At 38.2% G+C, this 19,360-nt stretch overlaps 4 protein-coding genes across 8 annotated transcripts; 3 read left to right on the top strand and 1 right to left on the bottom strand.

Annotated features, from left to right (window-relative positions):
* Positions 1–670: 670 nt before the first annotated feature.
* On the top strand, positions 671–9,954 carry LOC103457361 (cytospin-A-like). Of its 2 annotated transcripts, none has more exons than XM_008397429.2 (12): positions 671–1,337; positions 2,220–2,341; positions 4,084–4,527; positions 5,378–5,451; positions 6,495–7,021; positions 7,098–7,182; positions 7,283–7,358; positions 7,702–7,738; positions 8,350–8,446; positions 8,539–8,673; positions 8,862–8,921; positions 9,223–9,954. In XM_008397429.2, exons 2-12 carry the CDS (start codon positions 2,293–2,295, stop codon positions 9,310–9,312), a joined length of 1,674 nt encoding a protein of 557 aa, XP_008395651.1. In that variant the 5' UTR covers positions 671–1,337; positions 2,220–2,292; the 3' UTR covers positions 9,313–9,954. The 2 variants fall into 2 exon arrangements, with proteins under 2 accessions (XP_008395651.1, XP_008395652.1); XM_008397430.2 differs by having other exon boundaries at positions 673–1,337; positions 8,557–8,673.
* A 33-nt stretch (positions 9,955–9,987) lies between these two features.
* grcc10 (gene rich cluster, C10 gene) lies at positions 9,988–12,658 on the bottom strand. 3 transcript variants are annotated; one of them, XM_008397432.2, is made up of 4 exons: positions 12,578–12,658; positions 12,069–12,125; positions 10,903–11,079; positions 9,988–10,425 (listed from the first exon to the last, which is right to left on the bottom strand). In XM_008397432.2, exons 2-4 carry the CDS (start codon positions 12,118–12,120, stop codon positions 10,286–10,288), a joined length of 369 nt encoding a protein of 122 aa, XP_008395654.1. In that variant the 5' UTR covers positions 12,121–12,125; positions 12,578–12,658; the 3' UTR covers positions 9,988–10,285. The 3 variants fall into 3 exon arrangements, with proteins under 3 accessions (XP_008395654.1, XP_008395653.1, XP_017157824.1); XM_008397431.2 differs by lacking the exon at positions 12,578–12,658 and adding an exon at positions 12,444–12,513; XM_017302335.1 differs by lacking the exon at positions 12,578–12,658 and adding an exon at positions 12,334–12,371.
* Positions 12,659–12,694: 36 nt separating this feature from the next.
* saysd1 (SAYSVFN motif domain containing 1) lies at positions 12,695–14,766 on the top strand. Its single transcript, XM_008397434.2, has 2 exons — positions 12,695–12,950; positions 13,873–14,766. Exons 1-2 carry the CDS (start codon positions 12,720–12,722, stop codon positions 14,194–14,196), a joined length of 555 nt encoding a protein of 184 aa, XP_008395656.1. The 5' UTR covers positions 12,695–12,719; the 3' UTR covers positions 14,197–14,766.
* A 776-nt stretch (positions 14,767–15,542) lies between these two features.
* Positions 15,543–18,770, top strand: bpnt1 (bisphosphate nucleotidase 1). 2 transcript variants are annotated; one of them, XM_008397435.1, is made up of 10 exons: positions 15,543–15,830; positions 16,634–16,770; positions 16,899–17,003; positions 17,092–17,199; positions 17,324–17,372; positions 17,664–17,741; positions 17,861–17,952; positions 18,035–18,232; positions 18,335–18,440; positions 18,542–18,770. In XM_008397435.1, exons 2-10 carry the CDS (start codon positions 16,651–16,653, stop codon positions 18,691–18,693), a joined length of 1,008 nt encoding a protein of 335 aa, XP_008395657.1. In that variant the 5' UTR covers positions 15,543–15,830; positions 16,634–16,650; the 3' UTR covers positions 18,694–18,770. The 2 variants fall into 2 exon arrangements, with proteins under 2 accessions (XP_008395657.1, XP_008395659.1); XM_008397437.1 differs by lacking the exon at positions 17,664–17,741.
* The last annotated feature ends 590 nt before the right edge of the window (positions 18,771–19,360 follow it).

The following is a 19,360-nucleotide window of genomic DNA, read 5'->3' as shown; positions in this document are numbered from 1 at the left end:
TGAATTGTTTGGCATCCCAGCAGTGAAGCATAGTGCTGAAGGTTTCATGTTTTGGGGATGCTTTGCTACAGCTGCACCACTACAGAATCACGAGTTTAGCCATATATCAGAAAGTGTTTGAGGGAAAATATTAGACCATCTGTACAAATAACAACAAAAACAAATTGGACCCCGCAACGTGACAATGACAACAAACATACCAATAAATCCATCAATCTCTGGCTTAGAATTAGGAAATGGAAAGTCCTGAGGTGAGTCAAAGTTGACATCTTGAGCTTATTAAGAGCATCTCTTTCTTTCCTGAGAGACTAATAGATGTCTACAAATAACCAGATACAAATATAAGAATAACTCTACAAAATTAAGAATATAGTGTTGCTCAACCAAAGAGAGTAACACTATATTCTGGGGATTTAATGTCCTCTTTCCTCATAAAAAAAAAACGTTTACTTTAATGAGTAACACTTAATAAGTTATAATTGAAGGGCAATTAAATAATTTATCTTTCAGATATGTAAATGAAGTGCCAAGACTTGTCACTCTTGTGTTTTGTTTTCACCTGGTTATATATATATGATCGGAGACAAAACAGCTCCAACAAAAAGAGTGACGTGGCTGCTTAGAAAAACCGTCTCCCACTCCTTCTACAAATATTCAGTCGTGTTATTTTTAGTTTGCGCCTCACCTTTCAAGCTGCTCCCATGTTTAAGGCATTGGTGTCGGAGCTTTCATGGCTGGATAAGCGTAGTTCTGTTGATTAAAGATTACTTTGAGTGTTTCTGGTTTAAAGCTATGTGACGGGATCTGACAGAATCCACCTGCAGGCCGCGTGACAGCAGAACTTGTTCCGTGCGCGCCACCACACCTGGTTTTCACCAAAAAAAATAATTAGCCTCCATTCAGCCGGTGTAACTGCTTCTCTGGGTCGCTTCCCACGTCGCATTTTATTATTGGACTGCTGTATTTTCGTAGGGTTTTTTTTTTTTTAAAGCATCGCTTTAAAGTATTGCCATTATCATTCCTGTTGTTTATGCGGTGAAAAGCTGCTGCGCAACCAGTTTCTTTCCTCTGCCCCCCTTCCTATTTTGCCGCATTGGACTTAAAAGACGAAGCATTGACGTTGGATATTATCTGAAATTGGATTCAAGTCATAGACGGAGACGAGCGTGTCTGTCTTTATGAGTCACATGTGTTTTTACTGATGGGATTCATTGTCCTCCGGGAATATTCGGGACACGGGACAGAGGAGAAAAGGCGGAGAGGGTCGCAGAAAAAAACGCGCAGGACAGCCTGAGACTAAAGTGAACTGCTTCCAGCTGCCAGACGGAGCCGAGCAGGTACGATGAATGAAACAAACAAAAAAAAATGCTTCATGCTGTGTGCAAACGGTAGCTGCACAGATTCAGCATCTGCAATGCCCTAAACTAAATGAATGACTGAAATACGGCACATTTTTTGAGATGTTGACCTTAAACTTCAGTCACCATCAGCCAGTTTTAGATTCTGTGTTCATATTTTGTTCCTAACAGTTTGGGGTTGTTATTCAGAGCTGTCGAGCCTAATAATCTCCATTAAAAATGTCTCTTTCTCTACCATTGAAAACAAAACTGCTTCGCGTCTTTTTTTTTTCTTTTTTTTTTTTTTTTTTTTTAATTTTGAGCTGAATATACATCATTAAGTCCCCAGAGGGTCACACGTATCGTTGTCTTTTCCAGACAGTCGCGGTTTTTATTATGGCTCTCTACCCAGGGTGATACAACTCGGGAACCAATGTAGGACAACAAAAAGGGGGAGGGGGAATTATTACATCCTAAAAAGGGATTATCCAGCTCTCCAGAGTTACTGCCCTGCAATTTTTAGCATTGCTGAGGCAACACATCTGAGTCAAATGATTAAAACCTCATCAGAATCCCGTCAAGTTTGGCAATGGCTGAGAAGGGATGCATCTGAAAGTWGCTGGGCAGTAGTTCTTGAAGACTCCTGTCCTAAATTATTGTGCATCATGAGCGCTGCAAGAAAGTCTTATCTAAAGCTGAAGTTGGTGACTGTTCAATGGAAATGCTACTTTTGAACATTTTTATGGGTTTGGACAAAATTTGACCCGGTTTCATTTAAAATCATAAATATTTGGAGCTTCGTTTTTATTTATTTTCTGGAGATGTTTTGCTGTGAGTCATCCTCCATTAAAATGTACATTAATTCTTATGTCCAAACTACAGCAAGGCTTCATAMGACACCTGGGACAGTAGAGGGCAGTGCTTGACACACTGAGCTGATACCCAGTCAGGTTGGATGATGGGTAACCATAATGACAAGGACAGCTACAGCRCTTCAGATACAGGTATGTATTTTTTTWAATTTTTTTCACGATGGCAGTATTTGTGGTTGGACAGCCAGTGAAATCTACAGAGGTATTAATCAAAGAGCTTAAACAAGCAAAGTAAATTAAAAGTCTTTCTGATTAATAGATTTTTATTTTAGTTATGAAAGTTGCCTGRTTCTGAACTCTATGGCATCTCCATACAAAAAGGTTTTGTTAGTTTTTAATCAAGACCTTCTTATGAATCCAGATGTCTGCTTCCTATTTAAGGCCATTGTTTTACCCATTGGTCTAATTTTGGGAATCGAGTGGACAGTGACCAAACCTAGGCTAAAATATTGCACAATATTCAATATGAAACATTTATCAACAACAGTGTCATTTTCTTCTGCCAAYCCCAAAGGTGATGTTTTGCTCAAGAAAAATGGATGTCATGGTGGTTCAAAATCCTTCCAATTTTAAGATGAATCTCAAATTGTATTTGTCTTCAGTAGTRATTTAATGTGATGTACATTAAAACTGCCACTTGCATGGAATGTTTACAGAATAAAAGGAGCAGATGAATGATTCTGGGTTCTTGGCAAAACTGGGTTAATTCTGGCTTGCCTTTAAAAAAAAGTTTATTATTTTTTCAGGCTGAGGTAAAACACTAAGTTGCATCATTTCACATCAACTATTTATAGACTCCTTTTCTCCTTCTTACATTTTTGTTTCATCTGTGTAAGAGTAGAAAGTCCTGATTTGCATACAGATCAAAACCAGATGTTTTCATTTTGACCTGATTTTGCAGCCCAGCAGGTATTTTAAAACATTAGACTCTTACACTTGCGCTTGCTGCTCTGCTGCATTACCGCTTATATTTATACATTCGGGATGTCTATTAAAAAATGAGCAGAGGAACWTTTCTAGGCATTTAAAAATGCTAAATTGGGGAATTGCACAGCTGTATTGCAAAACCTCGCCTGTGGCTCTGCTTTTTCCACAGATAGCTACTTTGTTGTTCATTGCAAAACAGTCCAGCTGTCATTTTGTTTAATTAGCACAAAATGGTGCCACTCTACCTTAGAGGTCTCGTCTCCAGTCAAGAATGTTTGATTGGCAGCTCACTGTTGCATCCCTCACTTACATCTGTTTAAGGTTTCCTCAGCTTGCCTTCCTTTCTTAGCTGTCAATATGCAGGAAGTTTGCTCCAGCCGTAGGAGGGGAATAGCACTCCTGCAGCTCCTGAGCAGACTAAAGCATATCACACTGCTGCCAGGGAAAAGATGAGTCTGCAGAATCTTGCAAGGACAAGGAAGGAAGATGTGGGGAATGAGATCCCTGCAGACTGCCAAAATTTGTACCCTAGAAACCAGATAAGATGTGCATCAAACAAACCAATTAAGCTTCGTCATCACATTAAACAGTTAATGTTTCATGATCAAAATAACACAGTGAAATCAATAGTAGTTATGAAAGAGTTTCATTTTTCATAAACAAGAAGCTTGTGATGGATGTGAAGGCTTGTTATGAGCTGTAAGGATCAGGGAGAATCTTGTATCCTTTTTCTTGCCCCCTGGGAGACCAGTATGTTGTTGCTGGCCAAGTTATTGGCAGGAGATGCATTTTGCTGAATCATTCAGCCCAGGACTGTAAACCGTTCAGTGGACATTGCTCTCATCTGCATCGAGATAAAGGGAGGAGACGAAAGCATTGCACATTTTTGCAACTTCTCAGACATTTTCAAACCTGAGTGTGTTTTACTGTTAACTCTCTGTCATCAGGTTCCCCTTTAGACTTCTACCACACACCTCCTACCTCACCCTCAGAGGCAGAGTTGGCTGCCATGGCTTCACCCTCTGCAGCTTCGACTGATGAGGTGCAAACTTCATCACCGGTCGCCAGCGCCACGCCCTCCTCCCCCTCCCCAGCTGCAGACTGGAAACAGAAGCTCTCGGCTCCCTCGGCGTGGGCAGTGATCTGCGTGGACAGCATCAACTCGAGTGATGCAGCAGCCGGACAGGAGACTTACGTTCCGATTGCGCCGCCGTTGMCCCGAGGATCGCCGTCAGAGCAGAGCTGGCAGGAGAGAGACAGCGGGATGGAGCCGCAGGCAGCAGCAGAGAGGGCTGGAGAGGAGATGACCCTGGTTTTACTCAGCCTGATRGAGCATTACAGAGCTTCACTGGGCCTAACCCCCAAYACTGATATCACCACAGGAGCAGTCGGTAGGCGCTGGTTTTCTGTTTCTTTTCACAATTGATAGTTAAGACTACATATACTGAAAAGCTAGATTAATCTTGAAGACTAAAAATTATTAAACTATTGTCATAATGTAATAATTTTGTGATTAACCAAAGAATTTATTAGGCTGGTTTCTTAAAATGAGGAAAAACAGCCTAAATGAAAACTTTTTTTTTAATGTAACACAAAGCAAGTATGTTTAACAAATGTGTAGAAGATATAAACTGTAAACGGGGTAGCGACTGCACCAGTATGACCTTTACAGTACTAGTAGTCGTAAGGAAAACAAAAACATGTTCCTGATGAACTTTAGAAAAAAACATCAACAATCACCAATTTGCAGATTGTGTACTGTAATTTCAGCATATTCCTCTGGAAAGATGAATTGGAATAATACAACCATTTTTTTGGAAGCAACTTGAGATSACTGATTAAAAAMWCWRGTTGAAAACATTTAAGGCAGCATTAGAAAACATCACCTTTACAATGTCTAAGCCAAATGAATCTTATTGCAGGAAATTTACGAGGGCACCAGCAGATTCTAAACCTGCACAATTTGAAAAGTTCCYATAGTCTGATTCTTGGAATATAGAAAATAAGTCAATTGAAAGGTATTATTATTTTATTTTTGAACAGTTTGTCTGAAATCATCTATATTTTCTTCACAGTTCATTGTGATGATCATATCAAAACTTTTTTTTTTAAATCAAGCCATTTCAGTATGTTTGCTGGACAAAAAAGCAAGCTTTCCATTACAGATAACCATACCTGTATTTGCCACTAAAGCCACACCTGTATCTGTTTTGGTTCAACTTGTTTCGTTCACCTTTTCAGAAATGCTGAGGCGCTTAATAACTGAAAGGGAAGATCTTGTTGAGAAGCTGGACATGCTAAAGGAGACACTTAGGGTAAGYTTTGCTGGACCGATTGGATACCTGGTCCAGATCTCCATCACTCATATGAAACATGCTCTTTCAGTATTGCATTTCAGAGCATGATGGAAAAGAAGTCTCAAGCTTGGACACAATTTTTTGTTTTGTATTTTTTTTGTTGTTTCCTTTGATTTATTTGTCACAGAGATAAATGATTAGCCTTCCATGCTTCATGAAGCAGACGCTAATCCTAGCATTCAGTCTTTAGATTGCACCAGCGTGGTGCCTTGTAATATAGTCAACACCTTAACTTTTTTTTTTTCTTCATCAAATGCAGCTTTGCAAAGTTATGCTATCTTTCTCTTTAAGAATTCTCATTCTCCTTGCAAACAAGACAAACTTGAATATGCTGACTCAGAGCTTTAGAGTCTTGTATACAACATGTAGCACTGCAATTTTTTTTTTTAACAAGCAAATGATAGTCTGGCTTCAAGGTGAACTTGCAAACACATTGTCTTCTGGGAAGAATCAGGGTTGCATTGGAGGTTTTGAATATCAAACACCCCATGTGTTTATTTTTTGTTTTGTCTTTTTGGAAATGGCTTAGAAATGTTTCAAAGATTGCAAGATTGATGGGAAGAATTTTAGTTTTAATTATTGCAAATGTCCTTTAAAATCTCAAAACTGGGCTTTAAAAACGTGAGCAATACGYGCTTCAAGGTTGTTGTTTTCAAAGGTACTTTTAATCTGACAAACCAGACTCATCAGGACATATATTCTGCTCTATTGAATATGGCTGTAATATTCTCAGCCCTGGAAGAGACACTTTTTTTTTTTGGCAGTTTCTAAACAAAGTCTTATAGTTATCTAAGGCAAGATGTATTGTGTACTACAGTTAATGTAATTTATATTTATAGCATTTATATATGAAAAACATTGTAAATTCTTTTTTTTTTTGTCTTGCCAAACATAGACTTTTGTTTTCTATGAGTTTTGTCATAGAAACTGAAATGTTAGGAGTAACAACACTTTAAGAATATTCAACCTTAGCTACAGATGACTGTTTGTTTTGCTCCCAGACAGAGAGGTTGGAGTGGCAGCAGTTCCAGTGGGACTTGCAGACTGCCGTGTCCGTGGCCGACAGGCTGCGACTGGAAGCGGATCACTCTCTGGGTTTGCTCCAAGAGAACCACAGAGCTCTGGAGGAGCAGCTGGCGCTCACTCTCAGGAGGCAGCAGGAGACCGAGCGAGCGCTGGAGAGCCTGAGAGCCGAGCACAAAGACGTTTGCTGCAAACTAAATGAAGTCATTGTGCTGCGGCAGCAGGAGCAAGCAGAGCTGGATGCTCTGAGGAATGTTTGTAGGATGAAAGATGAACAGATGGATAAAGAGGTTAGAAATAAACTTCAAAACAAAGCTGAAACAGAAATTAGAGATGATGGTGATGGTGAAACTCACAATCCTTCCGAGACAAAAGGATCAGAAAATGTTGAGCTGACTGGAAAGGSAGTAGCTGAGGGCTGCATTCGCACTCTGGAGAAAAAGAAAGAAGTCGGACATGGACCAAGAGATCCACGGAAAATAGTGATGCTGTCCGAAAGGTCTTGGTGAGTRTACGTGATGTTTCACATGACGATCATCCACAACTGCGTCATACAGTTACAACATAATTTTGATCTTTAGGAGCCTGTCTGGTCTTCCACTGCAAAATTCTTCAAATCAGAATGGGACTTCAAAAAACGCAAGTGCAACATTACCCTTATGCAAGGTATGAAATTCTCAGTGGGTGTCACCAAAAGGATTAGAATAAATTTTTWAACTGCCTTTTTAATGTAAAATTTGTTGATTCTCTCCTACAATCCATCCAGAAAGAAGAGCCAACAAAGGGGAAAAGAACAGACCGGCCTTTGAGGAGGCAGGACAGTTGGTCTAACTTTCACACAGGTCAGAATCAGTACTTCTGTGTTGAAGTTTGTAATCTGACCCATGTTGCACAGATTACATCTTTAAATTTCATGTTGTTAGTGCATGCCACTATCTAATTATTGTTGAAAACTTTCTTGACTCAGAGCTACACAAATAACTCAAGGATATATGTGCAAAACCCACAAATGTTCCATTCCCTGTTTTCTACTTGAGAGAAKTTTCTATTCTGCAGAGAAGATTTCCCCTGAGCTCTCACTTATTTTCTCAGCTGTCAGAAGCAGGGCTCCATATAAACATAGCTAATCAGTTTCTATGYATTTTGCTTTTGCTGTGGAATTGTTGATGCATCTTTGTCTCACAGGAAAACAAGAAGAGGATCAAACCTCAGATTCAGTGAAGTAAGCTGCAGTTTTTTGTTTTTTTTTGTGGTGGGGCTGTTTTGCCGTTGAGGCATTTATGTAAAAGAATTAGCAATTGGTCACTTCCTATGCTTATTAAAGCGTAAAGAATTGTTGTAGATGTCTATGTGACTCAGTAAATCAGAATCTAAATTGTATGTATAGAGATTTAGTTTAAAACATTCACAACTAAAATAAGTTCCAAAAAGTAATTGCTAATAAACCTTGCTGTCAAGAGTGTAATATCCCAACATATTTTTGATTTCACTATTTTGAGAAACGAGTAATTGCAATAAAACTATTCTATATTGYACTAAAAACATCTGTAATTAGCCCGCATTTTCCTTTTTCATACTACTCAATAGAAATTTTGCATTCAGTCATGCAGTCCTTTCGTAACTTGAAACATTATAGCCTACCCTAACAAATATTGAATCCAAGCAGTCCTTTGTAAAAACATTACACTAAGTTAAATAACTTCTCAGTGATATTCAAATTTATTGAGAAGCCTCTGCTAATCCACTTAATGGACAGTGTCATCGAACGTAAACATTTATTTAGATATAACTGGATTTTTTTTTTTTTTTTTTACTTTCTTGTCTTAACCTCAGACCTCAGGATGGCTTCAGTGCTTTACTGAGGCGTCATGGTGGCTCCAGGAGAAACTCTCTGCTGCGGTGGTGCCAAAGTCGTACCCAAGGTTACAAGGTTAGAACAGAGAGCCTTGTGTATAATACTCTACATAGTGACAGAATGAAATCTTTTTAGTTGTTGTTCTGTGATGATTATAATTATTCTAGTGTGTTGGTCTGCAACAGAATATTGAGATCACCAATTTTAGTACCTGCTGGGAGGATGGGTTGGCATTCTGTGCGGTTTATCACACCTACTTGCCAACTCGTATCCCGTATGACATCCTCACTCCAGCTGACAAGGTAAAACTACAACCTTGGACACAATGAAGGTTTTGTGGATGAATGAACCTTCGTCCACAAAACGGCACCTTCCTTTTGCCGTTTTCAGGAAGGTGATCTASATCTGCACCTGCAGTTTCATTAAATGCCTTTGAGGTATTGGTAAAAGCCACTGACTTCTGAATGTAAAATGTGCTCCGTTTGGGCAGGAAGAAAACCTGGGCCTTGCGTTCAAGACGGGAGAGAGCATAGGAATCTCTGCCACACTGGTGAGACTTGTAAAAAAAAAAAAAAAAAATTTTTTCAAATGTTCTGTGCAGATTTTTAAAATGTTATTCAGCTTTTAACAGTCATTTCTKGGCTAGGGAAACAAGAGGTGTTCTGTCAGTGGTTTGTAGTGTTTTTAAATGGTCTCATTTTCAAAGGATAAGGTGCTCCTTTACTGCTTAATATAGACTTTTTCTCTTAATAGGAATCATAAATTTCTTGCAGATCATCTACTGTTTTTCAATCTGATGAGCTCTGAAGTTTATTGGACTACAATGTCTTTTCCCATTAACTTTGTGACAGACAGTGGAGGAGATGCTGAAGGCAGATGGGCCAGACTGGCAGAGAGTGCTGGCATATGTCGAAAGCATTTTCCGTCACTTCGAGATGTGAAGGCAGGATCCAGTGACTTGCACTCTTCCATTTTCCTTTTGTGAAGAATTGGGAGCTGAACTAGTGAATCAGTGCTCTTGCACACAAGAAACTCATGTCAGGATTTAAAGTGTGTCAGAAGTGTTGAACTGGTATTTTTTTMCCTTTTGTGTCAAATACAATATCATTCACACAGAAGCAGGTGCTTGCTGACTCCCTGTGGAAGAAACTATACAGCATTTTGCCCATGGAACACTTTTTTTAATTTTTCTACTTGCACAGCAACTACACTGGATCTGGGGAATAGGATCTAGGACGCAGAAAGAAGTGCAGCAGGATGATCACCTGCTCACCAGGTACTTCTGTGTTCCAGTCAGTATGCACTTCATTTACTTTAAAGAGCACTTTACCAAGTTAGCTATGACAATGTAGCATTTTTGGAGGAATATATTGGCATCTAGGTCACTTTATCTTTACTTATTATGCACCTCTTCTCTAATCACTGTCTTCATCTATTCAGAGTGGGATCAGACATGTAGTACAATTTTTATGCTAGAAATCAGGTTTTTACCATGAGCACTCCTGCCACTGAAATGTGAATGTACCTCTTGCTTTTTTAAAATGTGATTATGATTTTAATGCATTAATAAAGTATCTATCACAGCTTTTTTATCCCCTTTGTATAAATAACACAAATACAGAGAAAACATTTATTTTTTACAGAAAAACAAATGACATTATATAAAAAAAAGATGGCACTAAAGTAAATGTTTCAGTGGAATAAAGTGGTTGTAGTGTTACATGTAACAAATAAATACAATGCAAAAAAATAACTCAAGGATTTGCAAGAATGCTTTGAATACAACCATATGAAATATTAGTGGTATAAAACTTGGACTTGACATCAAAAACAGGATCTTAAATACATGATAATACAGAGAASCAAAGTATGAAAAGAAAGCACTCTTGCATTTGACCTGGTCAAAAATAAATCCTATGAAGCTGGAATGGCGCCTCCTATAGGTGGTGTTGACAACGGTGGGAGGAGGAGAGCCTTCAGCTTTGCAGACATGGCTGCTATTTCCGGGTCCTGGGTTTCATACATCTTCACCAGTCTGGCAAATTTAAGGACGCCTGTGAGGGACGCAGCAGACTCACGTGAGTTACATTTATGCAAAACAACCTTCCATCTGTGAGACATTTATTATTGTATCAGTAAGGCAGTGTGAGATTCCACTTCAGAGTGCACTAATTTATTTATATGTTTATTCTGATATATAAAAAATTATCTGCAAAGTTAATTGTTTTATATATATTCATTTAATCACAACTGTCAAGTTTTGTATGAATTTTGGAAAACCTGAAAGTACATTTTTAAAAAAAAGTCTAGGATATTGGAACATTTCCACAAAGAGGAAGTCTAACTTTTTTTTTTTTTTTAATGAAAACACTTATCTGATCACTTGAACTAAATACTATTAGTAGCTAAAATCTGTAGAGTCATCAATCTGGGTAGAAATTCATCTACAAAAAAATCAAACATGGCCACAAAACAAACAACTGCTAGTTTCTGTTTCAGAAAAAAAACTATTAAATATTGTAAGACATCACCTTCTCCTTCATTGTTGAATCCATACGCCTTGATTACTTCCTGTTGAATCTGAGTGGCCACAGGAAGCACGAGCTGCAGCATCTTCCCCATGTCGTTGCAGGCGCTCTCCCGAGCCTCCTCCATTCGCGCAACGTTCTCTGGCACTGAAAAGGCCTGGATCACTTCACTCAGCACCACTGCAGAACGAAACGAGCATCTGTGGTCACTTTGCAAACTTTCCAAAGTACAAATGAATACCTTCACACCTGCCTCGATCAACAACTACCTGAGAGACTGCAATTTATATAACTACCTTATTCGATTTACTCTACACCTCAGGCTTCAAGGTTAATTTTGTTTTCTCTGTCATTATCAGAAAGGAGCAGATGAATCTACAGTTGTGGATATGATGGGGATCATTTTGAGATGCATTATGAAAAACTAAAAAAGTTAAGTAGCAACTCTAAGGTTTGCTCTGGTTAGTTGTATGTTTATCATGGCATTATGATCTAAAAGCATTCATTCCTGGGTCTACCCTTTTTCTACCTGCTTGAAATAGATGAGAGTCCAGCAACCTTTCTGCAAGGATTAAGCAAGTGCAGGTAACCATATGTTGGATCAGTAGCAGCAGAACTATTCATTCATCTTTTATACCTGCTTATTCCTTCCAGATTTACAGGCTGGATGGACTTGGAAAGACTTATTCAGCTATTAAATACTAACTTGAAGGGATGGGGGGACGGGGGTTATTTGTGCAGTCACTTATTTTAGGTTACCTATTTATAATTGATTTGTTTTTTTTCTATTATTTTTTTAAAAGCCAAATTTCTTTGTTCTTGATATTTGTAAAACGATAAAAAAGCTAAAACATCCAAGGGAGTGAATACTTTTGTAAAACATGCAAACTCCATGCATGTGAGATTCCATTGCAGAGTGCACCAATTTGTTTATACACTTATAAATGTATTATAGTGACTCAAGAACAACATTTTTAATCATACTGTATATTTATTTCTGCAGAGACGATTGGTTATGTTAAAACTTCAATCAGTAGGAAGCTTAGGAAAATATACAGGTTGGATGACTAAAGAGAGCGCCGACTGCTTATCGAGCCTCTTTTAAACTATTTTGTTTGCTACGTTGGAGGGAAATAGTAAAACAAGAAGGAGGAAAATATTCCTCTCACCTCTGGTTTGTTCAACGGTCAGTGTGGGTTGTTGGGCTGGAGCCGAAGCCATGATGTCTACCGTGGAAAGGGACAAAACGCAATAACCAGGCTATTACAAATATGTCATCTCTGTTCAGAACTGGCGAACTGTTAAGAGTTAAATGTAGCGTCTCTTAACCGTACTAGTCGAGAAAACTAGACCAATGTACAAATATGACAAAACACGTAAAAAGACACTATACATAAAGAATAGTATGTGTATTGGTGAATCGACATTATTTACTTTATACTCATCTAAGAGTCCTAAGCAACGGCAACAGAAAGCCAAATATATATATGTTCACAAGACGGAATAAACTAAAAATAAGAAACATTTAAGGTCCATGTTCTCACCACTGATGAAAACACCAGCCCAGAAAGCTAGCAACAAACAACTCTAAGGAAATATCGTAAATTGACCTAATTTACGACAGTTAGCGACAGGACCTCCGTTTTATGGTACACACCGACGTAATACGTAAACATACCTCGAAAAGCTTGCAACCTGGTGAAATCACGATTAGTTTCTGAAGTTGGAAGACGGTCAGGCGTTTGAATTTGAGTTTTTTGTGCCTCTTTTATTTATGTCATAATTCTAGTGACGAGACAAAGAGGTGTTCTTCCCAGTTTATGGTGAAGAAGCTGCTTTTCCACGTTGAACTTGGAATTACGCATATGGAGCAGAAACTCGCAGACTTTAGAGCCCGAAGACAGGCGGAAAAAGGCATGAAAAAGCCCGAACCTGCTGGTCCTCAGCCCGGAGAGCAGAGAGGAGGAGGTCCTGCTGTTCAGCCTGACAGCAGTCATCAACCAAAGGAGCCAGAAACCAGCCAAGCTGCAATCAGCAGCTCTCAAGAGGGGGTAAAAGATCATACAAACACATTAGCACAGTGAATATTGATTTAAATGAGAACTGTTCAAAAAATGCGGGTAACAAAGTCCGAATTACAATAGATTAGTTGCATTCTAAAGGTTTCTGTAGGTGTAAGTAAATATGCAAACATTATTTTAAATCCGCATATAAAATACAATGTCAGAATCATTCAAAAATATGTCACATTAAAGATAGATGTAAAAGATATACTTCTTTAAAAACCTGAAACCAGGATATATGTTTCATAAATAATATCTTAACAACTTCTATGTCAATAGAAGTCCTGTTAATGTCTTAGTCTTCCATTTGTATTCAGGTATACTATTACGCAAAAGTATTTACACCTCTTAAACGTTTTCAACTTAACTCTTGTCTTTTGAATATTGTAATTGTTGCTTTGTCTGATAAACAAACACAAATCAGTGCACAGGTGAAATGGAAAGAAAATTCAACATGGTTTTAAGAACATTTACACTTGAAAATCTATAAAATCTCATTGGTATTCAACAAACCTGAGCCACCTTTTGTTTCATTTTCTGTTTCAAGTCTGTTGGGAGTGCATTCCTATCAGAATCACATGTCTAGAGACTGAAGTTATTCATTTCAGTTTTGTAAATAATCAATTTTAAAGTTTCCACAGATCCTATTCTTTCCTTTTCCCAATTCTACACTTTTGCACAAGTGACCAACTTTATGTTGCTCTAGAACATAAATGGAAATCATTTTGTGTTTATGTGACTGTATAAGAAAAAACTTCAAGTTTAAAAGTAAATAACACTGTTTGTGGCATATGTGTAAACAATTAGCATAATGTTCATCTTAGTATTTGTATACTACTGTACGATGTTTTCAATTAGCTTATATTCTGTAATCCTGGGAGCTGCTGACCTTCCGTCATGTGTCCTGCAGGACTGTAGGGACTGGATGCTAGACAGCACTCTGGGACGATGGTTTGCTTCAAGACAGCTGGTCCTCTCCAACATTATGCTGCTCAAAGTGCTGCTGTGGCTGGTTCTGCTGGGTCTTTTTGTCGAACTGGAATTCGGACTGCCTTTCTTCGTCATCTCCCTGTTCTACTGGCTCTATGAAGGACTGCGCAGCCCAGAACCCAGAAAGCCAGGAGAACTGAGTGCTTACTCTGTCTTCAACCCAGACTGTCAGCCTCTCCTTGGCTCACTCACTGCTGAGCAGCTGGAGGGGGAGATGGGCTACAGACCTCTGGCCAACAGATAAACTGCTTGTCACTTGCATAACTGAAGGGCATAATTCAAGAAATTTGTTGTTTGGAAAAATGATTATGAACTGTATTTCTTATGTATCTATTGCGCATTAAATTAACACTGGCATACTTATTGTTTTGTTCCCTTCTATGCTGCAACACTTTTTATAGGAACCTCAGATGTAAATATATATAACACCTTTATCTACATTGGTCTTCTCACTGTTTGCCTTTCAAACATTAAATACCTTGATTGCTGAAACTTCCCTAAATGCCAGGGATAATTTGGGGACTACTCTTATCATTATTATTATTATTGACCACAGTTTGTTTTAGTTCTGTTTGTTTTAATTTACAATCAGCTTCATTTGCTAAGTTTGTGCTCGCACTTTAGCCTCGATGTGCAGACATTTCAAATTTAAACGTCAAATTTGGAGGAAAATAAACAGTTTTTTGTTCTTTTATTTTCTAATATGGATATGCACTATTTTTTGTAAAAGAAGACGAATTATTGAAGTATTGATTTATGCACCCTGGGAAATTATGTGTCCATCAATAAATTATTCTTTTCAACATAACCCTGACAGTGATGCTTTACTATCTCAAAAAATATGAAAACGTATGAAAAAATGTTTCAGTTTCCAGACTTTACTGCTCATTGCCTAATCTGGAAGATGAACAAAAAGGAATTTACACTTCAATATACACTGTTGTACAGAAAGTGAAAAAAAATCACATTTGTTTTACTTATTTTTTAAAGCATGGTTTAATTTTTACTGTATTTGTTAGATTTTTTTTTAAGGAATAAGGTATGTACTTATCTGTCAAGAAGAAATAACAATGTTGCAATCATTTCATGACACACATTGTTTTCAAATGTATGAAGAACATGTAATTTAATGGCATCATTTTTTGGTTATTTCCCTGACTTCAATATTTGACCTATTTTTTGGTTTCAAACTGAGAACCCATATACATTTTCTATTAAAAATAAAAAAAAGGTGAATTTCACAGTTTTTAGAATCTGGACCTTGTGAGGTGAGGATTTTAAAATGATCCCTGTGGTGATTCAACGTATTCAAGTCCAGATTTGAGATGTTTATAGTTTGAAAATAGATTTTAGCCCTGATTTTAGATTTTGCAGCCGCAAAACATAAACCTGTGCAATTCACCACACGGTGTATTGGAAACGTATTGCTGTTTCATAATTTGTGGAACAAAAAGATAAAACCTATGCTCTCAGATGTACAGTGTTAAAAAACTGATGCTCGTTCTGATTCGCACTCCTCACCAGTTGGTGGCGGTAAAGTACCGTAATGTTGTTTGCCAGGCGTCATTAAAGACCGCAATAAGAGGAAGAAGAAGATAGTTCACTCCAATCTACTTCCGCGTTGGTCCAAATGCAGCTCTACAAGTACATGTTTACCTTTCACTTGAAAAATGCGTTACTGAAAGATTTGCATTATACTTAGTTACAACAGTTAACTTTTTAAAAGCTTGTTAAAAGCCTCCCCCTGGTCTAACGTAGTTCATATTAAGCCGTTGCATTGCTGGGGAACTCAAAGTACAGTTAATTGTCCATTTCCAGTCAAAGATCTGATGCCTTCATAAAACTGAGGTGCGGCAACTACTTCTATTTTCTTCACCAGTAAGTAATGACCCCGTTACGAAACACAATCTATAATCATTGTTTTGTTTATTCTAAATATTTCCAATTTAGTATTTCTCGAATGTAAGTTAGTAACTTTCACTCATAGCCATGGAGTTTACATGGTTAACCAGTTAGCTGAACTAACAGATCTAGAATCCCAGATTAAGAACCCGTTCTCAAACCGTGCCGTTTTCAGAGGAAACATTCGGTTGTTTTATGTAAATGTACAGTACAAACACAACAAAACTTTTCCATTTTCACCAGAAATTGTTGTCGCGTAAAAAGGGCCTAACTGTCTAATCTATATATCTAAAGTTAACGAATGAAAAATGGTTTGTAGTGCTGATACAAGCACTAGCATGTAACACATATCTGGTTAATTTGGTTGTATTGTTTGCATAAATGCACAGTACAATCCTTCATGTGGGCCTATTTGTTAGGTAATGACCATATCTGTGTGTATTGCCTTCAGACAACAAGCAGTTGTATAGATAAATGTTTATTAGAGCAGGATCAATGTTCAACAGAGAAAATAATTACAAGCAGTTATGTGGTGTTTGAGTAGCCCATGCTTGCCAAATTTAGACTTTTGATGTGTTTGTTAGATGCTAAGGTTTCTTTTCCTCTTTAATGGCACTGCTTACTTAACTAGTATTTTTTAAAATACAATTTTGCCATTACTTCTGCTATATAGCTGTCTGAAGGTATATTAAAGTTTTTGTTTTTCATGATAAAATATTCAAATATCAAGCAAAACTATTCTGAATATGCCTCATCTCTGTTTCCTTACTGTTTTCTAGCGATCAACTAATTAAAAATGTCTGGCAATCCTGCTGTGGTTATGCGGCTGGTGGCGTCCGCCTACTCAGTCGCTGAAAAGGCCGGGGCCATAGTAAGGAAGGTGCTTCACAGTGGAGAGCTTGGCATTGTTGAAAAGGTGTGGCATGTCTGCATTTACTTTTTAAAGTCAGATCAGTAGAAGAAAAAAAAAAACATGTTTTCTTTAGCAGAATTGAATTAATTTTAAGCATTTATGACGAATATATATTTGCACCTTTTGCACAGACAGGAGCCAACGATCTGCAGACGCTCGCGGACCGACTTGCACAGAAAAGCATCTGTGCTTCACTGTCCAGACGTTTCCCCAAGGTCGCCATCATTGGAGAGGAGGTAACTGGATGTGCAGCTTCATTTAGAAAACATGCACTGATCAGACTAAATCAGCTACTCAAAATGTCTGTTAATTACCTGATTACAGGATCTTCCATGTGAGGAGGTCCAGGAGGACATGCTTGAGAATGGCCAGGCAGAGGAAATCCTTCAGAAGAGCTGTCCAAAAGAGTATGAAGCACTAAAAGAAGAAGAGGTAACTACAGACAAATAAATAATGAAATCCTTTTTATGATTATTATTGTTATTGTGCATACATGTGAGAGCCTTATCCATAAGTGTGAACATGCTTAATTGGAATATGTTTGTGTTAATCTCAGCTAGTTGTTTGGGTTGATCCCCTTGATGGCACCAAAGAATACACTGAAGGTAAAGCATGTGTTCAAAAAAATCTGTGCTCTCAGCTTGAGCTTTCAGTTTTCTTAATAATATGATACAGCTTGCAAAGATATATAGCAAATACATAGTACCACAGCTTGCACCTAAACTTAACCTCTCAGCATGGATTTCATGTTTGTTTTTGTTGCAGATTAGTCTTTGCGCGCCAGTTTTCTTTCCCTGCTTCACCGTCACTTTTACAGTGTTTGTGTTCCTCCTTTTGTGCGTCCCTGGGCTTTTCTCCTCTCGTCCTCTTTCTTGTCCTCTCTTTGCTGCCTTCAGCCTCAAGTTGTCTCCATCTACAAGCTGTTGACCAGAAACCACACAAAGAGTTGGACAAGACTCACAGCACAGCTATCCGTACGGCAGTGTAGACAGAGCACTTTTAATGGCCACTTCAGAATTATTTGCCAATGATAGAAAGGGTGATAGAATAGCTTATTTTCTTCAAATAACATTCCTCCTGTTTCTGGACTTAGGGCTACTGGACAACGTGACAGTTCTCATTGGCATTGCATATGGAGGCAGAGCAATTGCAGGCGTCATCAACCAGCCATTCTACAATTACCAGGTTCAAACCAAACTACAAATTGTCCGCAGCTTTGCTTGAAAAGGCGCCATCAGTAGGTTATTTTTGACGGTTTTCTCTCCAGCTTGGATCAGGAGCTGSTTTGGGGAGAACAATATGGGGAGTTCTCGGATTGGGCGCCTTCGGGTTCCAGTTGCAGGAAGTTCCAGCCGATAAGCGAATTGTCACCACCACCCGTTCCCATAGCAACAAGACGGTAACGGACTGCGTGAACGCCATGGAGCCTCACGACGTTATAAGAGTCGGAGGTGCTGGAAACAAGGTGAGGTGGATTTGGAGACACAGTGCTTTTACTACACTAGTGAAACTTTTAGATGTGGGCTGTATTTCAATCACTCCTGTTCACTGACTCCACACTTTGCAGATAATCCAGCTAATTGAAGGGAAAGCATCTGCTTATGTGTTTGCCAGTGCAGGCTGCAAGAAATGGGATACATGTGGTCCCGAGGCAATCCTGCATGCCGTCGGAGGTAAAACTCTTAAAGTTTACGGAATGAAAAAATGTTTATCTTTCACCAGATTGACTCTTAAGGTGAAATGATGTCATCTTTTTTTGTTTTTCCTCATGCAGGAAAGCTGACTGACATGTTTGGGAATCCTTACCATTATAACGCAGAGATAAAGCACATGAACTCTGCTGGGGTTCTCGCTACACTACGCAACCATGATTACTACGTCAGCAGAGTTCCACAGTCTGTGCTGCAAGCGCTGAAGTCAGATTGAGTTCGGTCACGATGTGCCTCTGGTGTAGAGATGGTCTTGGTCTTTCTTTGTGTATTAAATTGCTATGACACTGTTTATTACTTGTTATTGTTGCAGTAATCTCCTTCTTTTTGACAAGTATTATTATTTAAATCATATATTAATTGTTATTAACAATTCAGCAGTAAAAACTAGCCATCTAACCAACCTGGCCTTAAGTGAAAAAGTAGCTGGTTCCAACAGCTGGTTGTGGAACAGTTATATCAAGAACTTCCATCATATGTTTGCAGTAATTTGGCAATTTATCTTTTATATTGTGGTGAAGGAATCTTAACTGGACGTAGAGACAAAACATGACTTCACTCCTGTGACTGAAACTTTTTTTTATTCTGATGGCATTATTATTGTCTGAGAAAATATATTTTTGTAATATGTTTTTGCTGTTTTTGGTTGCAGAATACATTCACCAACTGCTGCTTTCCAAATAAATTATAGTAACCAGAGCAACATGTAGAGGAAACAGACTTAATGATTTTATTCTATCATTTTAATAAACTGCCAAGTCATAAAAGGTGCCAAAATTAACTCTTTAAAACTTGCAAATATTTGATTGTTGCCTTTTTTGCCAATATGAATCCAACATTTTTGTGAGAATTTATCCGTTTGTGAGCCTCTTATAACACCTGAT

The sequence above is a fragment of the Poecilia reticulata genome, linkage group LG21, assembly GCF_000633615.1.
Source record: "Poecilia reticulata strain Guanapo linkage group LG21, Guppy_female_1.0+MT, whole genome shotgun sequence".
NCBI classification, from domain to species: Eukaryota; Metazoa; Chordata; class Actinopteri; order Cyprinodontiformes; family Poeciliidae; genus Poecilia; species Poecilia reticulata.
This window is presented reverse-complemented; position numbering and strand designations above follow the sequence as displayed.

Bases quoted from the DNA above. Each gene is read 5' to 3' on its own strand.
- grcc10 (XM_008397432.2), bottom strand. From the start codon at position 12,120: ATGGCTTCGGCTCCAGCCCAACAACCCACACTGACCGTTGAACAAACC. The intron at 11,080-12,068 runs GTGAGAGGAATA...TTCGTTCTGCAG, and splicing joins GACCGTTGAACAAACCAGAG to TGGTGCTGAGTGAAGTGATC. The intron at 10,426-10,902 runs GTGATGTCTTAC...CGTCCCTCACAG, and splicing joins ATTCAACAATGAAGGAGAAG to GCGTCCTTAAATTTGCCAGA.
- saysd1 (XM_008397434.2), top strand. From the start codon at position 12,720: ATGGTGAAGAAGCTGCTTTTCCACGTTGAACTTGGAATTACGCATATG. The intron at 12,951-13,872 runs GTAAAAGATCAT...TGTGTCCTGCAG, and splicing joins TCAGCAGCTCTCAAGAGGGG to GACTGTAGGGACTGGATGCT.